A 19,756-nucleotide genomic window follows, 5' to 3' on the forward strand; every position below is an offset into this window, starting at 1 on the left:
GCATAGCATCCGCTAAGTTGGTAAAATTTATCATATATGGTGTTGAAATTTTTTAAAACTAGGTTAACTGGTTAAATGCTTATTCCTGCCACCCGCAATTATAAACTAGATAAATATGCCATGTCTGGTAGATTTTTTGAAAGTTTTTCTTGTGTGCAACAACAACAACAATCACCCAGTGTATTCCTACAAGTGGGGTCTGGAGAGGGTAGGATGTACGCAGCCTTACCTCTACCCCCAAAGGGTAGAGAAACTATTTCTGGTAGACCCTCTGCTAGAGAAAAGATGGAAAAAGCACTGATAGCAAGTAATAACAATAAGCACTGATAGCAAGTAATAACAATACAGGATAATTAGAAAACTAAATCCAAGACAACAAAAGAGAAGAAGAAAGAAGTATTGATAGCAAGTAGTAATTGTGCAGGATTAGTAGTGATAGCAAACTAACAGAGTACTGATGGCAAGTAATAACATTACAAGATATGTGGTACTAGCAAACTAAGGATAAAGGTGATACCATACTAACACTAATACTACTGCACTACGGAAGACAACGAGAAACGCTCGACTACCTACCCTAATTCTCAACCTTCACACCCTTCTATCACGGGTCATGTCCTCGGTTAGCTCAAGCTGCGCTATGTCCTGCCTGATCACCTCTCCCCAAGACTTCTTTGGCCTACCTCTTACCCTCAAAGTCCAACCTCTCACACCTCCTGACTAGGGCATCAATGCTTCTCCTTTTAACATGCCCGAACCACCTCAACCTCGCCTCTCGCATCTTTTCCTCCACAGGGGCCACTCTTATCTTGTCCCCAATAACTTCATTCCTAATTTTATCTAACCTAGTATGCTCTCACATCCATCTCAACATCCTCATTTCAGCTACTTTCATCTGTTGGACATGGAATTTCCTGACTGGCCAACACTCTGTCCCATACAACATAGTCGGTCTAACCACTACCTTGTAGAACTTACCTTAAAGTTTCAACGGCACATTCTTATTGCACAAAACACTGGAAGCGAGTCTCCACTTCATCCACCTTGCTCCGATACGATGCGTGACATCCTCGTCAATCTCCTCATCAGTCTGAATCACAGACCCAAGGTACTTAAAGATGTTCCTCCTGGGAATGACTTACGTATCAAGCCTCACATCCCCTGTCTGCTTCCTGGGTAACACCCCTGAACTTATATTGTGTGCAAAATCTAAGTTTAAATTTATCTTGAAGCTTGTCTTCTTTCTTGTTTTCTATTATCTTTTGTGGTCTCTAGCAAGAACACTAAAAAAAAAAAAGGCTCCAAACTTTAAAATCCTATAAAATAAGCATTCCTTTTAATTTCAAATCTGTAAGTTTTCTTCTTTCAAAGGCCTAATGAGAATTTTGTATTGATATCAAATTCCATTTTCATAATTTCTTTTTTTTTTTAATTATATCATAGAACTCTATGCTATTCTGTGGTTGTTAAATCAATTTAAATCTCTTTATTATTAAATTATGATGGAAATTTCGTAAGCATCACTTAAAAAAACATGAGACATATGATTTTGATTTATATCCTAGCAGGTGTCTTGACCTGGCCTCGTCACTACTCTACCGAGGTTAGACTTGATACTTACTAGGTACCGTTGTGGTGTACTCATACTACGCTTCTGCATAATTTTTGTGCAGATCCAGGTACATCTGCTCGTGTCGGTCGTTAGATATCATTTGTAGCAGCCTTACGGAGATTTCAAGGTATGCCTACTCGGCATCCGCAGGCCTCGAAGTCACCTTCTTTTGTTTTTTTACTACCGCTGTATTTATTTTCAGTCGGACAGTGATGTGTTAGACACTTTAGCTTACTCTGTAGAGCTTACGACTCGGTTCCACCGGTTTTGGGAATGTATTTGTTGAGACTCTATTTCAGGAGTTTATATCAGTTACTCAGCCTTGTTTTAGTAGTTCTGTTGATTATTCCTGTCAAGTTGTTATTAACTGCTAGGCTTACCTAGAAATCAATTTAAATCTCTTTACTATTAAATTATGATGAAAATTTTGTAAGCATCGCTTAGAAAAAACATGAGATTTATGATTTTAATTTGTGGAACTTGTATTTGATCTAATTCTATATGTATTTATAGGTATAATTTATCTATTGAAGATGTTTTTTTTTATATTCTAATTTATGCAATTCCCTCATTGAAGATATTATCTTATTTATGCAAATTTATTTTTAGTATTAAAAAGAAGTAATTTTCTGGTGAAAATACTGATTTTACTCGAGTTATTAATAATAAAGGTGTGATTCTTATTTAAAATACTAATTAGGTTTTTTTATATCCGAGACGTAATTTTGATATTGCAAATTAAAAACGCCTAAAGTTGACTCGAATAAATTAAAAAAAAAAAAAGATCCAAACAAAACATTCCGAACAAATTTTACATTAATCATTATTCCGATCAAATAAATATTCCAAAGCCAAATTTCCTCATGGCCTTCGTCGAAAAATTGTACAGTATATGATATATAATATATATTGAATATCCTTTGTGGTGAAATTTTTTCACTTCTTTTAAATTTATACACCCTTAGAGAAATCTCTAGCTTTGTCACTGCCCGCAAAGGAACTTTGGCCGACGAATGCAACACACAAAAAATAGCGGAGGAAGGATGAGAAAGCTGCAATATTCTGTTCCTAAACAGCTGCAACATCATTAGACTAAATTCTAATGTTTAGTTTGCCCACTTTGTGAACTTTCCTAAGGAACTTGTCATGTTATGTTCTTTGTCCAAAAAGTAGTCTTGTACCTTTCTTTTTCATGAACAATCCATTTCAATTCGTACATTTTTGCTGTGACCGCGTCGATGTTCAATGAATTAATTCCTATTACTCTCGGCCGAAATTGAATTGTTGTTATACATTGATAGCTATAACACCAAAAAAATATCTAATTCTTAACGAAATTCAATGGTGCGAAACCAGAGTGGGATTCACACTAAGGAAAAGACAAATGTTGCATTTGGACTAAATAGTGTACGAGAATTGCCTGTTTTGGTATATTCCTTTCATTTTCATTGTATGAACCTATTTCCCATTGTGTTTGAAAAAATATTAACTTTACTTTTTATTTATCTTTAATTGAAAGTTTTTATAGCTACTCAAATATTATGGTAGATCTAATACTATAAGTTTCAAAAGTCTTTTTTACTTTGTATCTAGTCAAGATTCACATAAATTGAAAAAAAGCATATTTACTTTGTATCGTTTACAATGATCATATGTTTGTCGTATATATGTTAGTATATAATATTTTTTAAAATACATTTAATTTATCCCACATGTTAATTGAGTAATTCGTTGCACAAGGCATCCCACGTTGGCCGTCGGGGAAGAGCCCCTCTCCAAGGGGTGTGATGTAGACAGTCTATTCTAATGTAAGTATTAGTGATTGTAACCACCGCTCGATATATTTTCCTTGTGATGGACCTGGAAGAGGGGGTACATGTCAAGTATCAGCCTGGGATCATGTCTTCTTAGGACTATTCTGGATGTACAATGCAATTTCGGTAGTACTATTCTATTTCAGTTGGAAAATCAGACCTATATAGATCATACGAAAATAACTTTACCACGTTTCAAATATTAAGTCAGATTATATTATAAGAAGAAAAATAGTCGACGCGTTGAATGATCTACCCTTTTGTCTACGCCAAATTGGACTTCCCCAGCCGCCAAGATATCAACTGATTTAATGTAGCTCTAATTAGTTAGAAGATTTTGCAATCTCTATTATTTGATTGATATTGATAATTAGGGGTGGCAAATGTGTGGGTTGGGCTGAATTTGGCGGGTCAAGATGGGTTAGGTCAATAAATGGGTCATTGCCCAACCAAACCTAAGTGTACATGGGCTAAGATGGGCTAAACAATGGATCATAACCAACCCGCCTAACTTGACCCATGTTTTAGAACCATGCATCTTACATAAAAAACACCTTTTACCTTAAAATGTATAAGTTGAAAACTATTTTATGTGGGGGGGGGAGGGGGGGGGGGGTTGTAGAAAAACGAAAAAACAGAAAATAGAAAATTAAAAATACAAAAAAAAAGAAATTTATAAGGGGGTTTGCGCGCACGCGCGGGGGATGGGGTGGGGTGGGTGATGCAGAAAAATAAAAAAATAAAAACAGAAAATTAAAAATACAAAAAAAAAAGGTAAAAAATTTTTTGTGAGGAGGTTTGCTCCGCGCGGGGTGGGTGGAGGGTAGTGTAGAAAAACAAAAAAAAAACAAAAATTGAAAATACAAAAAAATATTTTTTAAAAAAAATTTATTCGAGGGGGGGGGGGAGGGGTAAGGTGGGTGGGTGGTGCAGAAAAACAAAAGAAAAGAAAATTGAAAATACAAAAACAAAAGTAAAATTAGGGCAACTAAGTAAATTTCTAGATAAGTTGGGTTAAGATCCCTTTGTTTTGAGTGAGTTTCATGGGTTGTATTTGAGCTGCTTAATGGGTCGGAATGTGCTATAAAAAATAATGGGTAAACTTGGGTCAGCCCAAATTGACCTATGAGCTAATATGTTTGTAGCCTAACCCATTAATCTTTGGGCGGATTGGATGGGTTTGGGCTCAAATTGCCACCCCTATTGTGATTTTTTTCCTTCACTGTCTCCTTCCCAAAATAACTGGACCACAGTTAACTAATATATATTATCAGCTCACTAAATCACTTAACTATAGAAAATTAATACAATATGATATAAATACCAACTACGAATAAGTTATGAAGCTTACTACTCATTCGGTTCCAGTTTGTGTGAACGCATTTCTTTTTTATTTCGTTCCATAAAGATTGATCTCTTTCTAAGTTTAATATAATTTAAATTAAATTTTCAATTCTATCCTTAATGAGAAATTTTTACAGCGAGACACATACTCTTGCATGTTTAACTTGATCAAAAGGATCAGGAAACCTCCCTGGAGATTCAATGATACTATTGAGCAAATTCAAAATATGACTAAGGATGCTAACTTTCTCTTTTGTCATACCTTGAGAGAAGGAAACAACTCTGCTGACAAGCTTGCTAACCTTGGCAAAGAATCCAAAACTTTTTCTATCTTCAATGAGGTTGTATCATTTACCATTGAATGTTAGAGCCTCAATGAAGTTAGAAGTTGACGGGGTCCCTAACTTCAGATTCATACAGAAAAAAAACAAGTTTGTTATCGATGACAACACCTGACAATAAGCTTCTTTCTATCACCTTTTTGTATATAGCATCCTTAAGTGTTGCTACAAATTACCCTAGGATGCACAACTTTCTTCTGTTCAGGCAAAATATTTTTGTTCAAATGTGTATCATAGGATGAGTGTTGTCACCTATCACACTATCTTGAAGCCAAGGCCTATGTTCTCCTCCGTGTAATTATGATTTTTGATATATATATAGGTTGGAGTCATGCCTTAACTCCTCCTTCATGATGATGGAACTATAAATTTAAAAAATAAACAAGTTTCAAAATAATTATAGCCACAAAAATATTATGACTTATTTAGGATCACAAGTTTTAAATTTTTTTATTTCTTTCTTAATAATCATACCCAGTCAAATAAGTTCATATAAATTAAAACAACCAGAAAATAGAAAGTACACAAAAAAAGGGCACGTGTTTTAAGTTCCAACAGTCATACTCCCAACGTATAAACGTTGGTAAATTGAATCTAACGTATTAACGTCCTCACATATATTATTGATTCTTTCACATTAATTTATTGTAATAGAGAAATGGAGGGAGAGGAGATTGAAAAGTGACAACTACATATGACGTATAAATAACGTCACTAGCTCTGTTTTCATTTTATCTATAAAATGCGTTCTATAATAAATTATTATCCACTGAAATCCATTCAGCTGAGAACTAATAACTTCATTTGCAGTTTTGCCACTTCCTAAATTAGGTAAAAAGCTGCATCAAACACCTGCAGAAAACTGAAAAGTTTCTAAAAATAGTACTACTGATCATCAGAAGAAAAAAAAATGGAAAGTGGCCTGAGGTCTAATTCAGCTCCAAAATTGGAAAGAAAATATGTGGAGAAGAATAGAAGGAACAATATGAAGAACCTCTACAATCAGCTTTATTCCCTGCTCCCTAATCATGCCTCTAAGGTACGTTCTTTCTCCTTTTCCTTCTCTTCCAATTGCAGACGAGCCTTGGCGTAACTAGTAAAGTTGTTGTCATGTGACCAGAAGGTTGCGGGTTCGAGCTGTAGAAACAATCTCTTACCCCTGTGGTCCGGCCTTTCCCCGAACCACGAGCATACTTTTATCCCATCCCCAGCTCATATGCAGATGGCGCTTTTCTTCTAAAGGTTCAGGATTTAGGGTTAAGGGTTTAGGGTTTTACTCAAATGTATTAAAGTCTAATACATCATTTGCGTTGAATGCTGCAGGAAACATTGGCATTGCCTGATCAATTAGATGCAGCAACAAACTACATAAAAAGCTTAGAAACCAAATTGGAGAAGAACAAGACGTACTTAGAAAAACTAAGGATTAGCTGCAGAAAGAGGCCTCGATCATTCAATGCAACTGATTCTGAGCCCAGCTCAAGCACCGAATTATTGATCCCTCAGATTGAATTTCATGAAATGAGTCCAACTATGTTCGTCGTTTTGATCACTGGCCTTGATAATTTAGCTACATTTTATAACATCATTTGGTTATTACATGAGGAAGGTGTTGAAGTTGTATATTCCAACTTTTCACTCAATGGAAATTCTACGTTGCAGATTTCTCTTGAAACTAAGGTCAGTATACACATGAAGCAGTAAAAATTTGATTTGTCAAAAATTATTTTTTTAGAAAATATTCTCCGCAAAAAAAGTTATTTTCTGGTATTTGATTGTCGGAAAATATTTCTTTCAACAAAAGGGGCGAATAACTTCTCCACTTTTGGCGGAAATCATTTTTCTTCATAGTTTTCTCAATTTTTAACTTCATATCATTGCTTTAACCAACAGTTAGGAATTAATATCAATCTTTAATACTCAAATTTTTTATCAAGATACTCTCTAATGTGACCAGGAGGTCACGAGTTCGAGTCGTGGAAATAGCCTCTTGTAGAAATGCAGGGTTAGACTGCGTACAATAAACCCCTGTGGTCGGCCCTTTCCCGGATCCCGCACATAGCGGAAGCTTAGTGCACCGGACTGCCCTTTACTCTCCGGCTTGCTAATGTTAGTATCATTCTATAATTAAATATTTTTTCCAAAAAATATATTCCACTCTCCATTCTAACACGAAAAAACATTTTTTCCTAAAAATAAGTCATTTTCCGAAAATGTTTTCCAGAAAATGAATTCCGTCCTACCAAAGACACAACGCCACTTTCTTTTGGTTGTGTCTTATCTAAATCAAGAAATAATCAGTACTATAAATGACCATAGAGAATCGACATGAATAAAAAATCTTTTTGCAAGAGTAAAACTGTAAAAGCATAACATTTTGTCTATTTATTTTTTTGGTGTGTGTCTATGTGTAGATGGACAGGAAATCAACAATGGAATTTAGAGCTACAACTCTGTTTGATTAGTTGAAGGAATTGCTTTATGGATCATCTTGCAGCAATAATATGGAATCCCAACTACATTTATGGGAATACATATTTGAATCTGAACTGTTAGGACTTGATGCATTAGAATTTTTACCAATAGCAGGTCAAAATCCAACCTCGCAATATAATTACATGCAAAATGTTTAAGAAATTCCTAGCTCTTTCTAAAGCTGAAGTAGCTTCTCATTCAAGAGGCAAATGATTGAGATCATGTAAAATTTCTCTCCAATTTTGGTATCTTAGCTCTGTCTTAAGTCTTAACTGTTGATAATATATATATATATATATATATATATATATATATATATGTATGTGTGTGTGTGTGTGTGTGTGTGTGTGTGGATCGGGTTGCACGCCGCAACAAGCCTTATGGCTATATATATGTAGATCGCATTGCATACCGCAACGAGCCTTATGGCTATATATATGCGAGGATCGGGTTGCGCCGCAACGATCCTTATGGCTATATATATGTGGACCGGGTTGCATGCTGCAACGAGCCTTACGACTATATATATGTGGATCGGGTTGCACGCCGCAACGAGCCTTATGGCTATACATATATATATATATATATATANTATATATATATATATATATATATATATATATATATATATATATATATAACTTTCATTGATTTTCAGATAAAATATTCCATGTTGAAAATACTAATTCGAATAAACAACAACAACAACAATAACAACCCAGTAAAATTTCACAAGTGGGATCTGGGGATGGTAGAATGTACACAGCTTGCCCCTATCCTGGGAGGACAGAGAGACTGTTTCCGATAGACCCTAACTAATTCGAATAAAGTTGGTGCTAAAACGCTAGATCCTCATATGAGATGGTGTTTCCTAGTGCAGAGGCAGAGGGAGTAATAAATTTGCTTATACCACAGAAAATGATAGCATTTTCACAAGCACAAATGGATAGTAGTTTTTTGGAAAATTTCCAAGGAAATCCGGTCGCTACCATTTAGGTGTGCACTAGGTAATTTGTTCACTGTGCAATAACTCGTAGACCACACAGGAAATGTAAATCGCACTAGGCAAGCCCGGTGCGAGCTGTGACTGAAGAGGTTGCTGGTGAGGGGAAACGATCACAGGTTTCCCATGTGGAAAATCACTTACCCAACCAGCTCAGCCAACCCTTGCGGGCCAAATGGACAATAGTTTCTATAGTGATTTATTGACAGTTTGATACATAGGTTAGAGCAATGTTTTAAAAGGCGGGGGCATGAGGCGAGGCGTTTTACCTCTGACGAGGCGAGGCGTAAGCCTTGAGACATGGGGCGTAAGTCCCATGGATCTTTAAATTTTACTAAATTCATGAATTTTTAAGATAGTATAAAATAAAAAATAATTATAAAAAGTACATTAAAATCACAGAATTATAACAAATAATATATTTAAAATATTAATAAATTATAATTCAACTATTAATAATACGAAAAGTATGACATATATCATAACAAATAGTTGCAATGTCGTTACAACTCAAACATCAAAAGTAATATATTCGATACGAAATCTTATATGTATCTCTTAAGGAGTAATGAATCTTGAAAGAATTTCGATATTATAATTTGATATTTTTCTTAAAATACTCCTTTTATTTTATATGCTTTCTATTTGAAAGAGAATTTTTATAAAAACATAATTCACAATTTAAATATGATTCTCAAGCATCATTCATTTTTAAGTTTCAACAAGTTAATAAAGTAACACATAATTCACCATACAATACCATGATAACTAATTATTTGTACATAGTTACTAGCTAATACTGAGCTATTAAATTAATAAAGTATTGTATCTCGTAAACGTAAAAAAAAAAAATAATTAGAAAAATAATTATAAAAAAAATTATGGACTATTATATAGTAAAGACATAACAATAGTTAATAAATAAATATTTTTTAAATGAAAGATTTATTTAAAATTAACTATCATAGTAGTCTTAGTGAATAACGTACAATAATTTTTATTTTAATTATGACAAAACTCCCAACTTAATAATTTATACTTAGGAAAAAAGTAATTTTGAGTAGTCAACGATTTATTAAGAAAATTTGAAGATTTACAAGGTTAGTTACATACAATTGCATAAAGTTCTATTAGGCGAGTCCAGTACGCTGGGCGTTGGGCGTGTCCGGGGCGTAAGCCCCGATGGCCGAGGCGTAAGTCTCACGGAACTAAGCCCCACGCATAAGCCCAGGGGCGTTTTACAAGTGCTCCGCCCCGGGGCGAGTCCCAATTCTGCCTTTTAAAACAGACGGTTAGAGGCGTCAACAATTGAGTCAAAGTTCGCTTCTAGAAGTTGACGGTTGACACTTGACAACACTTTTGAATGTCGAAAAAACTACTGTACGAATTGGATACCAAATTATTTAAGAAGGTATAGAAAGATGTACCAAATAAAAAATCAATTCTCCAAATAGTGATACGTTATAGAATATTTGATAGGGAGCAATTTAATAATAAAATATTTTATGTATTGTTAAAAGCTAACAAAGAAAAAGTAATATTTATGCTAGTCAAAGCAAATGATGAAAAGTACTTTAGAGTTTAAATAATTGTTCTTCTCACTCAATCTTGGATTTCTTTTTAATGAACATGGACTAATCTCAACCGCGAAGACATGGCCCGTCCTTTGTAATAGGGGTTAGAGTTAGTCGTGTCCATGCATTAGGGACCATACTTTGCCATTAAAATATCTTCGTGTTTCCATTTTTCTCTAAAATAAATCTTATATTTTAAAATATTCATCTTCGATGTAAACTCAAACATTGAAAGAATCATAAAATGGGAAAAAGGAAGAGACATAACAAACTAACCACAAATTAAATTTCAATTACCAAAATGAGTAGTAGTTTTGTTGATTTTAAGTTATAATCTACTTTACTTTAGTACTATATATAAATGACTAACTAGGGTCGAACACCACTTTAAACTATTGTACTAGAAATAACATACATTGTACCATAAAGTTGGCCCATCTTATTGTGTTGTTTTCCCCTTTGATCAGTGTCAATTGTTACTTTCAATTTCCTTTTTTGACTAACACGTATTTACCTCTTTATTGTGTGAAATATTTGGCTTTTCTTATTTCATTTTTCTCCTTCCTGGTTTTGTGTCCCATTTCTTTGCTGCTTCCCCGAAGCTTTTTTCATTTTCTTTTTCCTCTAATTATTCGAATCTCTCTCTATTTTTTTCTTTGTGATGAAATTTGGGGACGTTGATTGCAGATTCTTTAAAAGAAGTTCTGCTCCTGCAATATGTCTTCAAGATTTCGACATGTAGCTCAAATTCTTCTTTTCATATTTGCACACAGCTAATTATTCGAGGAACACGCCAACGCTCAATGTTTCTGATAATTCCGTCGAACATTCTCAATTTGATGTTACCAACCCCCTATACTGGTAATGGATTATCATCTCCCATATAGACAGTCCCACTCATTTGTTTGTAAGTTGCAAACCAATTCTTGTACGGACACATGTGGAAAGTAGCACCAGAATCAAGAACCCAAGAATTTTGCCCATGACTAGAACTCACAGCACAAACTTCCCCTGCATAGTCACTATCATCAGAATTATTGCCAGTATCAATAATATTTGCCGAATTATCTATTTTCTGCTTCCCTCTTTTCTCCTTCAACTTAGGACAATCTCTCTTGTAGTGACCTTGCTCCCCGCACTCATAACAGTGTTGCTTCCTTGCTCTAGACTTTGATCTTGCGGTTGACTTTTTCCTGTTAAAGTCCTTTTGTTGTGTTCTTCCTCTAATCACAAGACCTTCGCCCTCAATTCTGCTGTCAGGAAAGCTCTTTAGATTTTAGTGCATTATTAACATCTTCTAGTGAAATGTTGTCTTTCCCATATAGCAGTGTATCGGCAAAAGTATCATAAGACTGTGGTAAAGAACATAACACAATCAAGGCCTGATCCTCACTCTCAATTTTGATACCCACATTCTTCAGGTCCATTATAATTGAATTAAGCTCATCAAGGTGAGTTTTAACAAGTGTACCTTCGTTCATACGGAGATTGTATAACCTCTTTTTCAGGTAGAGGCGGTTTGTCAGCGATTTCTTAGAATACAGATCTTCCAGCTTCTTCCATGCCGTTTTCGCAGAAGTTTCTTCAGCAATTTCCCGAAGAACGCTATCTGTAACGCTCATGAAGATCGCACTCAAAGCCCTCTCCTTCAGGTCTTCCTTCTTTGTCTCTTTCATATCTTTAGGAAAATCCTCATCAATTGCTTTCCATAATCCTTGTAACACCAGGGACGATTTCATCCTAATCTTCCATAGACTGAAACTAGAACCTCCGTCAAATTTCTCTACTTCCTACTTTGTTGAAGATGATGAAGACATCTTAACCCTAGATTATATGTTGAAACCCGAACCTTGCTCTGATACCAATTGTTGCGGAATATCATGGGTTAACTAGCACACAATCACACATAAAGCAAATAGAGCAGAAAAATCAACACAAGGATTTAACGAGGTTCGGCTAAGCCTAATCCTCGGGCAAAAGCAGAGATACTTTTCCACTATGAATGAGAAGAAAACCACAATACAATCTCTAGGATCCCCAACTACAACCCCTATATATAGATCCCAAAAGGTCCCAAACCTATAAGAGAAAGGTTTCCCAATTTGACAAGGACTATAGGTTTTCCTTTCCCAAATCTATTAGGACAATGTGTTTTCCTAAACCTATAGGGACTATGGGTTTCCTAAAAGTACAAGGAAATAATTCAAGCTACAAATAACAACTACTTTCTTTAAATCTGTATTATGATTATTGTTAAGTGTTTTCCATATTGTACTTGCAAGATTCTTTGTTGTCATTTTACTATATATTATATGTCGTACAAGGATCCAATTAACTAATCCCCTACTTCACCCGTTGATGTCACAGGTTGCATCCTCATTTTTTTGTTTAATTTTTCAGACTGGTTGGCTCATGCTCATGATTAGATTGATTATTGTCGATGTATCTCTTAAAGGGTTCTTAATGGCAGAAAACTTGTGACCTCAAGTTAGAAGATGTCTGAGATGAAGTAAGATGAATTGGAATCAACTATGAAGGTTTATATAACACATATTGGTTGTATTACTGGAATTAGGTGATACTCGAGTTGTTTATAGCTCCTATACAGAACTTTTATGACATTTAAGGTAGGATACAATCTTCTTCTTATTTTCTGATATTGGAACTGTTAGGCCCGTGCATCGCACGGGCATGACCTTGCTAGTGCTTTTAACATTTATTAAATATAAACTGATTAAACTTTTATTTCTTTTATCCGACCCCCTCTTCTAGGAGATCGGACATGATGGCCATTGGTATAGAAAATTATTTCTACACACGTGACTACAGTAATAAGTAATGTCGATGGTGAAGGTGGGTGGAGGTATTGCGCTGGCCAATACCTTTCTCTGCTTCATTTCCTTTCGGGATTTCTATTGGGCCTAAGTTTTGGCAGTGCATTCCAAAACTTGGAACATAGTCATAGAGAATTATTAATTTTTTTGATACCTTTTTTCATCTCTTTTGTGATCTCAAAGTTTTTTGTTGTAAAGAGTTTCTAGAGTGTTATAGTCATTGGTTTGATATTTGGAAAAAAATTGTAAATGGTTATAGTATTAAGTTGTTTCACTCTTTTATGATAATATAAAAAAACCTTCAAAAATAGTACTTGTAAATTCACTTGCCTTTAAGAATGCTGATTGCAGTGAATGTTACAAAAGCTATGCCTACTGAGATTACTGTGATGGATCCTAGAGGCAAGGTATTTCAGCAGGATTTGGAGTATGAGTGGAAGCCAATGTATTGTGACAAATGGCAGTCCATTGGTCATGTTTTTCCTAAGCAACAAGGGCCAAGAAAGCATAAAGAAGTGCAGTCAAAGAGAAGAAGAGAAGCAAAAAAAGTAACATATGAATATGAATGGAGGACTAAAGGTCCTGTACCTCCTGCAACAGGAAATACAGAAAATGTGCAGCAAGATGGGACAACTGAGACTAGACTTGTCCAAGAGAAAGCCCAACCCTACTCACCAGTGGAGACTAGGCAGACCAACTACAATTAACTTCAAGAAGGTACAGGGAACACTGTGGCAGGTACAATAGACAAAGGCAAGAAGCAAATATTAGATTTGAGTCTTGAAAATTTTCCTATGCTAACACCTACGACTAGTAGAAATGGATTCAAAAATGTAACAGCAGGTACCAGTGGTAGTTCTACTTTACCTCATAATAGGGGTGGGGGAATTAAAATCAATCAATGAAGTGGTTACTATGGAATGTCAGGGGTATTAATAAGTGGTATAAGAGGAAGGAGCTGAGAAACTACTTGAAGATCAAAAATATTAAGTTTACAGGTATCATTGAAACTAGAGTCAAAGAACACAAAGCTAAAGGAGTTAGCCACCACATTTCCCCTGGCTGAGAGATACTAAATAATTACAGTGCTGCAGTAAATGAAAGAATATGGGTGATATGGGACTCAAACTACTACTCAGTCAAATCAATCAAGGCAGAAGCACAAGTTATTCACTGTTCTGTTAGAGATATCGGGAATGATCAAGAATGTGTAGTGTCAGTAGTCAATGGCTTTAATACAGTAGAAAGAAGGAAGCAGCTATGGGAAAGTTTAATAGAGATAGGGCAAATGACCTCCACACAATAGGTGATTGGAGGAGATTTTAATGTTGTCCTACAATTACAAGATAGGATGCTTGAAAATCCAATTACCATGGCTGAAACTCAAGACTTCAGCAAGTGTATACAAGACTTAAGACTTAGTGAGCTGGCTTGGGAAGGTGATTATTATACATGGTCTAATAACCAGGATGGGAGTGACGGGATATAGAGTAGAATTGACAGGATTTTTGGCAACTATGAATGGATGATGCAGTGGGGGCATATCACTACTGTATATGAGTGTGAGCACGTGATTTTTGCCCAAAGCAAATTATTCCAAAAGTTTCAAATAATTGATTTCTTTATTATTTTACAATTTTTGTTAATTTTTGTTAAATTTTTGTGTTAATTGGTTGCATTTTTATTCATATGAAAATACAAAATATGCACTTGCATTTAGGGATTTAATTTCACAATTTTAGTATTAATTAGGTATTAATTAGTTTTAGAACAAAATTTAAAGAAAATTGCAAAAAATAGTTTCTTTGCACTTTTAATTGTTAATTGTTGCATTTATCTTTAAATAGAGTTTTAAATAATTTTAGGAGTTAAATAGTTTAATTAGGTCTTTGTTGTGTTTTAGCATTTTATAAAATCAGAAAATATAAAATACAAAAATGAAAGCAAAACAAAAATGAAAAAGGGGGACAATTAAAATAAAAGGAAGTGGGGCTTGTTAAAGAAGACTAAATTGGGCCAAAATTGGCTTGGCCCAAATCAAAACCCCCTCAGACCCGCCTATTGAGCCCAAGACCCATCCCAATACCCGGTCCAGACCCCTCCCCTATGAAACGACGTCGTTTCGCCTCCAATTAATCTCACCCGTCTATGATTGTTGATCTAACGGATGGGAAGTCCACAGCTTTTAATATATATATGTCTGAATGCACCCCACCCCCCCCTCTCGTCTACCTCCTCCAAAACCCTAGAGACCGTCCCCTTCCGCCGCCTTCCACCGTCCGCCACCGGCCGGAAATCGCCGCCGGCGGCGGCGAAGCTCCAAACCACTCCAAAAATACACCCCTTATTCCTCTCGTCTTCCTCTTTCCAACCCCCAAAACCGCTTCCCCCAAATCGTAGCCAAACTTCTCGAATCCTCAATCGAAAATCCGACCAAAACGGTAACTCATCCAAAGTCAGCCAAATTAGCACCAAATCATCCCCTCTCTTCCCTCATCCCAAATTTCCACTTGGTTTCCGTCGAATATCTCTGGAATTTGTCAAATCGTTAATATAGGGTTTTTCGAAATCAAGTCTGTTTGGAGAATCAAATGCTCGATTGACTGTTAGCTAATGTTACATGTTTGTTTCAGACGAAATAAACACGCGACATTAACTGAAAGCCAAATTCGAAGATAGTCAGTCGAATGCTCAAAATTAGTAAGTTTTGTTCGATTCTGTTTTGATTCTGTTCAATATGTGTTTCATCTTGCTCTTGTAATTATTCTTAGCTTTAGTTTAATTTTGTTTGATTGGTTTAATCCTGTCTTGTTAATTTTAGGTATTAGTTTAATTTTTCGTTTTGAATCCGTCTTGATAAATGTTTGGTTTCAGTTTATGGTTCATTCTTATAGTCCTTAATCCTTTATTATCCGTCTTAGTCGATTCTGTTTAGGCATTGTTGATTTTAATTTTTGTTTTAATGTTTGATTTGTTAATTTTAGTTAGTCTAGTTTAGTTTAGTCTAGTTTAATCGGTAATTATCATCGGTAATGCCTTAATTCAGTGTTTGGTATTAATTAGCTGTTAGGTTTAGTTTAGTTTGGTTTGGTTATAGCTGATTTGGGATCATTAAGACTAACTATGGTTAAAGCCTTAAATAAGATAAAAGTTTGTTTAGGTTAGTAATTTTAAGAGGGTTTCAGGGGTAGTTTAGGCATTGAAAAGGGTAGTTTAATCAGATTTGGTAGTTGTTGAAATGAAGTAAGGATAGAATAGGAATTGTAATGGGTATAGACCCTTCTAGAGTGGGTTTTAGTATAGATTTCAATAAAATAGGTGTAGTTACTTGTGTAACAAGTCAAGAAACAAGGGGTAGAAAATAGAATTAAGATAGGGACTAATGGGTAAAGTGAAAATCTGAAATGGGACCCTAAGTTCACCTATAAATAGGCATTCATTTGCCTTGTGCAACAAGTTTTTCAGCTCTAAAAATTCCCCCAAAAAAAACATTCTTCAAGTTTTCATTAACAGAAATTCGAATCCAAACCCCTTTAGATCTTAGCTTTTCTTCAAAAGTTCAAAAAAAAATAAAATAAAAAAAAGTCACAGAAAATCCCAAAAATACTGTTACATTTAGTTCCTTAGATCATTTTCCAGTTTTTAGCAACTGTCTCGAATTTCTAGCCTAGATAAATATAAAAATAGCATGAAATTCCTTGTGATCAGCTGTTGAAGTTTCAGAGTGTGTGTTGGGTGTATTTTCAACTTCGTTTGGTGTTATTCAAGCTACTTTGATTGGTTTTCTATCCAATTCGGTGTGAAACATCTACTGGGTTGGAGTTATTTCTGGTTGAATTCGAGCTTGTGGTTGCTTAGTAAATTCTGGTTGCTGTTGTTGCTGTGCTGACCATTTCTCCCATTTGTTTTTGACCTTCAGGTACACATCTTGTATTTCCCAGGCTTTTGAAATGAAATGAAGTACTGATCAGGCCTCACTTGTTGAATTCCTTTGTTTTTAACTTGTAATTGATTAGAACTCTATTTTTGTATGTAATCAAACTAAGGACTGTATAATTGGACTGAATATCTTGACTGTGCAATGGATTTGAATTCTGATTATGTCAATTCACATGTTAGCATCCAATGTTTAATTTCTGTAATCAGAACTGGGCGGTGTTAGGCTGATATGATTGGACTGTTTCAATTTTTTTTTAGTTCGTATCAATAGGACTGCATATTGCAGTTGTTTGCATGAACAAGTGTTAGTAGAATAATGTATCATACCAGCCTGATAGGTTGAAGTTGGAATGGAATAAGGACTTGAATATCTTGAGTTTGATATCCCCATATAATTAGTAATCACCTTAGTTTAGTCATCCCGACTCTATTTCCAGTATTATTTGCAGCAAGTATTAGATACAATTTGAACAACTTGATTGGGGTCTATTGGATAGTAAAAGCGTATTATTATTCCAGTTTTGATTGGGGTCTATTAACGGATCAAGGCTTAACAGCCTATTTCTGAGTAATGTGGGCACCAGTTTCTACTGATAAGCAACCCCGCCCAGTTGTAATTAGCCCCTCCTTTGGGCCGGCGTTAGCCCTGAATGTTTAGTTGGCCTCTCAGGATCTGGGCTGATTCTAAGATTGAGGCCCAATGTGACGAACACCCAGTCCACCATAGGTTCTGGTATGAGTTTTGGACCGTTCAGGCAAGTATTAATGAAATTAAACTGCGTTATAGATATAGTCATTAATAGAAGAATTATAGTCCTTTTAGGATATCCTTTAAAATATTCGAGGTGCGCCGCGCCAAATAAAATCACAAATTGCGTGGCCCTTTTAATCATATTTAAAATATTTAGACCTCGGGAAGAGCCATTTAGCGAATTTCATGGCCTCCCACAAAGTTAATAATACGCTAGTTGCTTCAGGTCCGACATTTAATAACATTACCTTCCTAAACTCGGGTGTACATTTATGTGACCAAAATCTAAATCTCAACGGAGTCGAAATGCGTCAAAAGCCACGGGTGCACTGGTGTAACGTGGTTCGAGATACATTTTCACGACGTTGCAATTCTTATTAAAAAGACATAAAGTAAAAGCGGTTAAAATAAAAGGCACATAGGTTAGGATATGTTTTAAAATCAGATGAAAGCAAATACAACAGTTGAGCGACGTGCTAGAACCACGGAATCCGGGAATGCCTAATACCTTCTCCCGGGTTAACAAAATTCCTTACTCGGAGTTCTGGTTCGCGGACTGTTAACAGAGTCATAATCTCCTCGGATCGGGATTCAACCGGTGACTTGGGACACCATTAATCTCCCAAGTGGCGACTCTGAATATTAATAATAGATCCCGTTCCGACTGTCCTTTAATTAGAAAAACTCCTTTACACCCTCGTAGGTGTAGAAAAAAGAAGGTGTGACAATGAGCTGCCTTTCATTTCTGATCATGCTCCTATGAGCTTAACCTTACTGAAAACCAAGGAAGTAGGAAGACTCCATTCAAATTCTTCAATGTCTGGGCAGAACATGAGAGATTCCTAACTAATGTTCAGCAAGTATGGCAACAAAGAGTCCACAGGAAGCATATGCAGGATGTTTGGTTGAAACTCAAAGCACTAAGACCAGTAGTGAGAAAACTTAATGTTGAGGAGTTCAAGTTCATTAGACAGAAGATTGAGAAAGCTAGAATTGAACTTGAAAGGGTTCAAAGAAACATTGATACAAATTGCTCTGATGAGCTGTTGTTGGAGGAGACGGAGCTGGTCCGAAATTTGGAAAAATAGGATATGATTGAAGAAGGAGCTTTGAAACAAAAAGCCATAGCAAAATGGATAAAGTTAGGAGACTCCAATACAAAATACTTCTTAGCTGTCATGAAAGAAAGGAGCCAAATAAATCAAATACTAGAGCTTAATTCTATAAATGATAGCAGACTAAATGACCCAGAAAATATCAGAAGGGAGATAGTAGAATTTTGCAAGTCACTAATGGGATTGCTGCTCAATCACTTCTTGCTATAGATAAATGGTGATGCACAAGGGACCAAAACTTAATCAGCAACAAAGAATTGATCTATGTAAGGATGTGACTCCAGAAGAAATTTATGAGGGACTGTGCTCTATTGGAGATGATAAGGCACCTGGTGTTGATGGATACAGTGCATGCCTTTTTAAAAAAGCTTGGCCAATTATCAAAGATGAAATTACTGAAGCAGTACTGGAGTTCTTTGCTACCGGCAAATTATACAGAGCTATAAATTGTACATCCATTACCTTGGTTCCTAAGGTGAATAAGCCTAAAACTGTGAAGGAGTTCAGGCCAATTGTCTGTTGCACTGTGATATACAAAACGATATCCAAGATTCTGGCATCAAGGATGCAAGGCATGACTATACAATCATCAATGAAGCTCAAGCAGGGTTTATAACTGGGAGAAAGATTGCAGATAACATAATTCTGGAACATGAGTTGGTGAAGGCCTATTCTAGGAAGAACATATCTCCTCGTTGTATGATAAAGATAGATTTGCAGAAAGCTTATGATTCTGTTGAATGGCCATATATGAAGCTAGTCATGGAAGAATTGGGATTTCCTCAGTTGTTCACTTCTTGGGTTATGGAATGCATTCAGACAGTCAACTATTCTATCAATGTTAATGGTGAGCCAACAAAGCCATTCAATGCTGCTAAGGGATTGAGACAGGGTGATCATATGTCACCTTTTTGGTTTGTCATATCAATGGAGTACTTGAGTAGGAACCTGGCT

The 19,756-nt window shown here is 35.6% G+C and overlaps 1 protein-coding gene across 1 annotated transcript; it reads left to right on the forward strand.

Annotated features, from left to right (window-relative positions):
* On the forward strand, positions 5,852-7,858 carry LOC109230882. Its single transcript, XM_019396350.1, has 3 exons — positions 5,852-6,150; positions 6,435-6,791; positions 7,526-7,858. Exons 1-3 carry the CDS (start codon positions 6,022-6,024, stop codon positions 7,574-7,576), a joined length of 537 nt encoding a protein of 178 aa, XP_019251895.1. The 5' UTR covers positions 5,852-6,021; the 3' UTR covers positions 7,577-7,858.

The sequence above is a fragment of the Nicotiana attenuata genome, chromosome 8 (assembly GCF_001879085.1).
Source record: "Nicotiana attenuata strain UT chromosome 8, NIATTr2, whole genome shotgun sequence".
Lineage (NCBI taxonomy): Eukaryota > Viridiplantae > Streptophyta > Magnoliopsida > Solanales > Solanaceae > Nicotiana > Nicotiana attenuata.

Excerpts from the sequence above, each read along its gene's own strand:
- LOC109230882 (XM_019396350.1), top strand. The coding sequence starts at position 6,022 with ATGGAAAGTGGCCTGAGGTCTAATTCAGCTCCAAAATTGGAAAGAAAA. Across the intron at positions 6,151-6,434 it reads TCCCTAATCATGCCTCTAAG|GAAACATTGGCATTGCCTGA; the intron begins GTACGTTCTTTC and ends TGAATGCTGCAG. Across the intron at positions 6,792-7,525 it reads AGATTTCTCTTGAAACTAAG|ATGGACAGGAAATCAACAAT; the intron begins GTCAGTATACAC and ends GTCTATGTGTAG.